This window comes from Capsicum annuum, chromosome 3, assembly GCF_002878395.1.
Source record: "Capsicum annuum cultivar UCD-10X-F1 chromosome 3, UCD10Xv1.1, whole genome shotgun sequence".
Taxonomy (NCBI): domain Eukaryota; kingdom Viridiplantae; phylum Streptophyta; class Magnoliopsida; order Solanales; family Solanaceae; genus Capsicum; species Capsicum annuum.
This window is the reverse complement of record NC_061113.1, coordinates 240638924-240646319: the sequence shown is the minus strand read 5'-3', so window position 1 is coordinate 240646319 and position 7396 is coordinate 240638924. Positions and strand designations below refer to the sequence as shown.

At 36.3% G+C, this 7396-nt stretch overlaps 1 protein-coding gene across 1 annotated transcript; it reads left to right on the top strand.

Annotated features, from left to right (window-relative positions):
• The first annotated feature begins 919 nt into the window (after positions 1-919).
• On the top strand, positions 920-1888 carry LOC107866026 (serine protease inhibitor 2). The gene has a single exon (XM_016712209.2). The coding sequence runs from the start codon at positions 1033-1035 to the stop codon at positions 1705-1707; it is 675 nt and encodes a 224-aa protein (XP_016567695.2). The 5' UTR covers positions 920-1032; the 3' UTR covers positions 1708-1888.
• The last annotated feature ends 5508 nt before the right edge of the window (positions 1889-7396 follow it).

The window sequence follows — 7396 nt, the reverse complement described above, 5'->3', positions numbered from 1 at the left end:
ATAGATAATGTATCATTATCTAACATAAGCGGACTATATAATTTTAATCTAAGTAGATAATCTAACGGGAAAATTAGATAAAATGTCCATTCAATTAATTTATTGCACAAAAAATAGCCCACTTTTTTTTTTTATCTTTTAGTATATATCATATATACACGATCATAACGATCAATATGTAACATACACCTTACGAATAAATGTGATATACATGTGGCCATATTTGTTTAAACATCTTTTTGGCAGCCGTGCATTTACGTAAGAATCCATAATCTAACATGCACAAAATCCGTGCATAGTACTCCAAGAAAGATTGTTGAAGAAAATGTTTGTCCTTACACATGGATTTGTTGTAAACAAGATCCATACCTCATGCTCCAAGAATTGAATAAAATATGGAACATATGTTTTCAATAATTAAATAATCATCATTTGGTAAAGAATGTATCTTGAGCATAATTCAATCCCAAAAATAAGCTTATGAGAGGAAGGTAGTTCAAGTTCATATAAGGAAACCAATGGCCCATTCCTTTTTCGATGAGAGACTCTTAACACTATCTGCATGCCCAGACCTTGTTAATTGGAGCGTAAACAATATAATACTATGAGAGATCAACATCGGTGAACAAAGAATTGGGATGGATCTAGTTTTGTGATACCATGTAAAGAATCAATCTTGAGCCTAACTCAACTCCAAAAATTAGCTTAGGGAAGGATTGCCCAAATCCGCATAAGGACACCAAATGCTTGATGTGCGATTCTTTACACATAGCTAACATGTCTTGTTCTCCTTTATTTTAAGGTTCCACCAACTTTTTGAAGGAGATTCCAATGACAAAAATCCAGTGATTCCACCAACTTTGTTAAATAAATGAGTAAAATGTTCCGTTGTTCAAATTATTAATGTATACCAAGTCATGTTTTAAACGCGGCTAGGAAAATATTATGTTAAAATTCAGCCTATAAATAGAAGTCTTCATTAGTAGATGAATCACAACTCAGGTAGCTTAATTCCTTAGCAATTGTGTAATCATGAAGAAGCACATATTGCTCTTATCTTTCTGTTTGCTTCCTTTTGTCACCTTTTCATACAATCATATTGAGTTACCAACCACTAAAAATGATCTTCCCCCTGTGATATTTCTAGTACGTGATGTGAATGGTGAAGCACTTCAAGTTGGTGCAACTTACCGTATCATTTCCCCTTTTTGGGGTGCAGCAGGTGGTGATGTATACCTAGGTCCCTCCCCTAATTCAGATGCCACTTGTCCAAATGGCGTGTTCCGTTACATCTCCGGTCGTGGACGTAGCGGTACACCCGTGACATTCACCAAGTTCAATTATACAGGATCATCAGAATCAGGTATCCATGTAACTGAGGATATTAACATCCAATTCGACAATGCATCTTCCAAACTTTGTGGTAATAATACAACCTGGAGAGTTGGGGACTTCGATGTATTTCAAGGAGCGCGATTATTGGAGACCGGTGGAACAATAATAGGTAGTTGGTTCAAGATAGTGAAAGCACCACAATCACCAATAGACAGGGATATTTACGTGTTATTGAACTGTCCTGGTCCATTGGTTTGTCCATCTTGCCCTATCGATGAGTGTCAATCAGTGGGTGTGGTTCTCCAAGAAGGAAAGAGGCGTTTGGCTCTCGTGAGAGACGAGCCTCTTCGTGTTCAATTCAGCAAAGTCTAGTTGACAAAGCCTGCTGCTATGTGCTACTCTATGTTTTAGCATGGCTAGATCTCTAAGTGATCCTGCAGCTACTATATGTTTTAGCATGGCTAGATCTCTAAGTGATCCTGCAGCTACTATGTTTTAGCATGTTAGCTTTCTAAATAAATCTTTGCTATATTTTAGCATTGCTTTCTAAGTACATTGTCTTTCCTTCTTGAGTACTCGTTGATTATCTGAAGTTTTTATCTACCTATTCTCAAAGTGTAAGTTTCAAATATATATAATTGACGGATTAATCAATTAATAATAACAAATACTATCACATACGTGTTGGTTGTCAGAGTGTGTGTAAACATAATCCACATTGATAGTAGATAGCAGAAAAGATAAGCCACATATAAGATACTGTAAAACTAGACGGTATTTGGGAATTTTCTTCACTGTATATTCTTTTGCCAATCATATTTATTTATACAAGCTAAAGATGCTTCTATTCTAAGCTAAACAAGAGTCCATGTTCTTGTTTGCTGCTGAATTGTTGTTGGACTGCCTATGTGTTGTTTGTTTATAAAGCCCAAATGTTGACCCTTGTTGGAGTTGGTTTTTATTTGATGATATGGATGATGAAGATGAGCTATCTTGATTTCTAACACCCCCTCAAGTTGGAGGGGAAAGAAGTGACACCCGACTTGCACAAATTCTGTTGGTGAGGAGGTCCGGCAAGAGATTTAGTGAAGATGTCGACGAGTTGTTCTTTAGATGGAACAAAAGAAAGAGATATTAAGCCGGAAAGATATTGTTGGCGAACAAAATGGTAGTCAAGCTCGATGTGCTTCGTTCGCTCATGGAAAATCGAATTTCGAGCTATAAGGAGGGCTGCTTGACTGTCGGAGTGAACTGAACAGGAAGAGGGGGAGGAATGGATAGATCAGTAAGAAATCTTGTCATCCAGGTCAATTCTGCAACTAATCTCCTCATTGACCGATATTCAACCTCTGTAAATAAAAGGGAAACAAAAGATTGTTTCTTTGATTTCCAAGAGACTGGCGAACCGTCCAAGCTTATAAAAAATCAACTGACAGAACTTCATGTAGTACGACAAGAGGCCCAGTCAGCATCGCAATAGGCAATAAGAGAAAAGGAGGGTGAAGAATTGAGAAAGATCCCCTGATTCGGATATGCTTTCAAGTAAATTACGACTCACAATCCTACTTTAAAATGTTCGATGCTAGGATGTTGCATAAATTGATTGAGAGTCAAAACAAAAAATCACAGATCTAGTCTAGTGTGAGTCAAATAATTAAGCTTACCAATGAGATGCCTGTAAAGTGTAGGATCTGATATGTGATTTTTTGAATTTGCAGAGAACTTGACTGAAGGATCTAATGTAGAGGAAGCTGGAGGAAGGTGTGAAACATCAAATTCATTGATTAAATCTAAGGTATATTTCTGTTAACTTACTATGATTTCCTGTTCTTCCCGCAGAATTTCCATTCCCAAAAAATAATGCAATGAGCCGAGATCCTTAATTTTAAACTTAGAATGAAGAAACTCCTTAAGGTTATGTATCTCATCAGTAGCATCCCCTATAATCAAAATATCATCGACATAGACAACTGCAATAAGGATTAATCCTCCTAATTGTTTAAAGAATAAGAAATAATCATTGAGGGAGGTTGTATAACCTTTGAAGTTCAGTACTCCGGTAAGCCTGGCATACCATTACCTTGAAGCTTGCTTTAATCCATAGAGTGAATTTTTAAGTCGACAAACCATATTAGGTTGAGGAGGTTCTATTCCTACAAGAAATTTCATATAGACCTCTTCTTGCAAAGTTCCTTGCAAGAAGGCATTATTCACATCAAGTTGTGAGATTTCCTACTTTCTTTTAGCTGTAATTACCAGTAAACATCTGATGGTGGTCATTTTGACCACTGGGGAAAATGTCTCATTAAAATCAATCCCCTCTTACTGAATATCACCTCTGATTACTAAGCGTGCCTTTAGCCTTTCAAGAGATCCATCTGCATGTTGTTTCACTTTATAGACCCACTTACTAGGCAATGCCTTTCTACCTTGTGGAAAATAGATGACATCCCAAGTCTGATTAAGTATTAAAACATCAATCTCATCCTGCATTGCCTTCACCCAACCTGGATATGTATATGCCTGAGAGTAACTGTGTGGTTCAATGATGGAGGGAACAGAATGTTGTATAGCTTGGTTGGCTGTGAAAAGAGTAGAAACTGATAGACATGTAGGTTTAGTAGGAGTAGAAAAACAAGATTCAGTCACATCACTAAGATAAATAGTGTTGCAGATATAGTCTTTGAGATGTGAAGGTAGTTCACCAATGTTTCTCCTTTGAGATCTTCTAGGAGGAGGTAGGGGTTGTGAAATATCTTGTTTTGAAGGAAAAAATGGTGTGACGATTGGAGCAGAAGGATTAGAATGATCAAGTGTTGGTTCAGAAAGGTTAGAAGGTGGTAAGTTGGAATTCGGTTCAACAGGGTTAGAAGGAATGAGAGATGTTGGAGTAAAATAATGGTATTCTTTTGTGTGGGTAGGAAAAGTAAGAGTAGGGATATGTGAATGGTCAGAAGAAGCGAAGGGAAACACATGTTCTACAAACTGAACATCTCTTGACACAAAAATTTCTTAGAAGTTAGGTCAAGAAGTTTGTACCCTTTTTTATCACTTGGGTACCTAAGAAGACACACCTAGTGGCTGTAGGATCAAATTTACTCCTTTCATGAGATAAAGTATTAGGAAAGCATACGCAACCAAAACATCTTAATAATTGATAAGAAGGGGCTTTTCCAAATAGAATTTCATTAGGTGTTTTACCTTTAAGAATCTTGGAAGGTAGCCTGTTGATTAGAAATATGGCAGCGAGTATACACTCTCCCCAATAGATCATAGGAACTTTAGATTGAAACATCAAAGCCCTGGCAATTACAAGCAAATGTCTGTGCTTCCTTTCAACTACCCCATTTTGTCATGGAGTAGCAACACAAGATGTATGATTTCTTGAGATGTTAAAAAATTTGATGCCTCTATACTCCTACTCAACTCTATTGCATTATCAGATCTGATGATCTTCACCCTTTTTGTGAAACTGTCTTTCAGTCATTTTCAAGAAACATTAAATAATAGAAAACGCATTGCTCTTGGTTTCTAGCAGGTATGTCCAGGTTCCTCTACTGTAGTCATCTACTATAATCAAGAAATACCTATAATTATTATGAGTAGCTGACTTGTAGGAACCCCAAGTGTTTATATGAATCAGATTGAAAATAGATTGAGAAGTAACTTGACTGATAGGAAAAGGTAATCTAGCTTGCCCAGCTAGAAGACTGATTTCATAATGACAATCATAATTAGAGGGAATTGTACGGAAATGGACCTTTTTTATTGATGAATAAGGCAAATGCCCAAGTCTTACATGCCATAACCTTACATCAGAATTAACATTAAAATAGACTGGAAAATAATGTGAATCTGAATTGGGATTAGAAACAACATTGTTAAGGCTAGAAAAGACTTTAGAATCCTTGTAAATCTCTTGGTTCCCACTAGACTCCTTAGGAATAATTTGAAGCAAGTATAGACCTTCCTTCACTTCACCAAAAACTTGAGGCCTCTTCATTAAAGGGCCCTGGAAGACACAACTATTAGATGTTAAAGATAGAGTATAATTGTACTGGACACTAAATCTATGAACTGATAGCAGATTGTATCTGAAACTTGGAACATAAAGAACATATGCAGTGTGAGGTTATTAGGAATTAGAACACGTCCTATGTGAGTCACGAGGATCGACTGAGAGTTAGGCAAATTAATGTTAATAGGAACTTTAAGAGCTGTCATGGAAAGAAATGAATTAGAGTTGTAACACATGTGCTCAGAAGCACCTGAGTCTATTATCCATGTTCCAGAATTAAAGGCTGAAAGACAAGTTCCAATAAATTTAAGCATAGTACCAGCAATTGTAATAGTATTTATCTCAGACCCCTTATTCATGGATGATCCCTCTGTTGATTTCTGTTTTGCCATTTGAATGAAATGCTTGAATTGTTCTTTGGTGAAGTGTTGATTGATTAAATCCATGTCAATCTTATGCTCATTGTCACCTTCTTCTCCAAACATAACAACATTTCTTATGATCTAAACCGGTCCAACTCTGTTGTTTGTGAACTGAAAATCTTCAGGAAAACCATGTAAACTGAAGTAATCATCATTAATATGTCCAGTCTTACCACAAAAATCACAGGATATATTGGAATTATACTTCTTCTTAGCCCTAAATTTCTGTTGTGGCTGGTTTGTCCTTATGTATTTGGGTAATTGCTGATGATTGTTCATCCTTGGATAACTGAATGATCTAGTTCCAAAATTAGGCATAGCATCAGGGGGTTTCTGGATTTTCTTGCCAAATTTATTTTGATTCACATTGCTTACCATAAAAGAAGAAGAATCATTTGGGTTCAAACCACTCATATAGGTTTCTCTCTGATTTTCATCTTGCAGAATTAGAGAATAAGCAACATTTATGTTGGGCAGCGGATTCATCATTAAGATGTTTCCTCTTTCCATAGCATACACATCATTCAGACTCATACAAAATTGTATAAGTTTCTCATTTTCAAGAGATTTTTCTAGCTTCACTTTACCTTCATAGTTACATACACAGGTGCACTTATTAGTCTTGAGAGATTCCAACTCATCCCAAAGTTTCTTAAGTTTAGTGAAATATCCCGCAATGTCATTATTTCCTTGAACTAACCTATTTAGTTCCCTTTGCAGGTGAAACAATTTGGCTCCATTAGATTGTCCAAATTTATGCTCTAGACTTATCTATAAATCTTTAGCAATCCTAGAGTATATAACACTATCATCAATATCCTTGGAAAGAGAGTTAAGGGGCCAAGATGTTACCATATCATTGCATCTTCTCCAAGATTGCAAATCTGGAGATTGAGCATCTGGTGAAGCATCAGTACCAGTGATAAAACCAAGTTTGTTCTTGGCTGACAGTGCTGTAAGCAATGATCTCTTTCATCCTTGATAACCTTTTCTATCAAATGGAGTGTTAACCAAGTCCATTCCAGGTGAATCTGAAGAGTGAAAATAATAAACATGAGTGGGATCTATAACTGGTAGAGTTCTGGTGGTAGAACTAGAAGATGTTGAAGAAGTAGTGAATCCATCTGCCATTATACAAATAGGTTAGATGAAGGAAATTTATAATCGAGAAGATGATTTGTACGCAACGACCTACTACTTTGATACCATGTAAAACTAGAGACAATATTTCAGAATTTTTTTCAATGTATATTCTTTTGTCAATCACACTTATTTATACAAGCTAAAGATCCTTCTATTCTAAGCTAAACAAGACTCTTCTATTCTAAGCTAATGAAAGAACCTTCTATTGTTGGGCCATGTTCTTGTTTGCTGTTGAATTGTTGTTGGGCTGCCTATGCGTTGTTTGTTTATAAAGCCCAAATATTGACCCATGTTGGAGCTGGTTTTTATTTGATGATATGGATGATGAAGATGAGCCATCTTGATTTCTAATAGTGACTCTCATTGTCGTGAGACAATTTGGGGAATAGCGTGAAGGGTAGATCCTGTTAAACAAAATAAACATGGGCCAACTTAGAATAGTGGGTCCCTTTATTTTAGCTTAGAAGAGAAGCTTCTT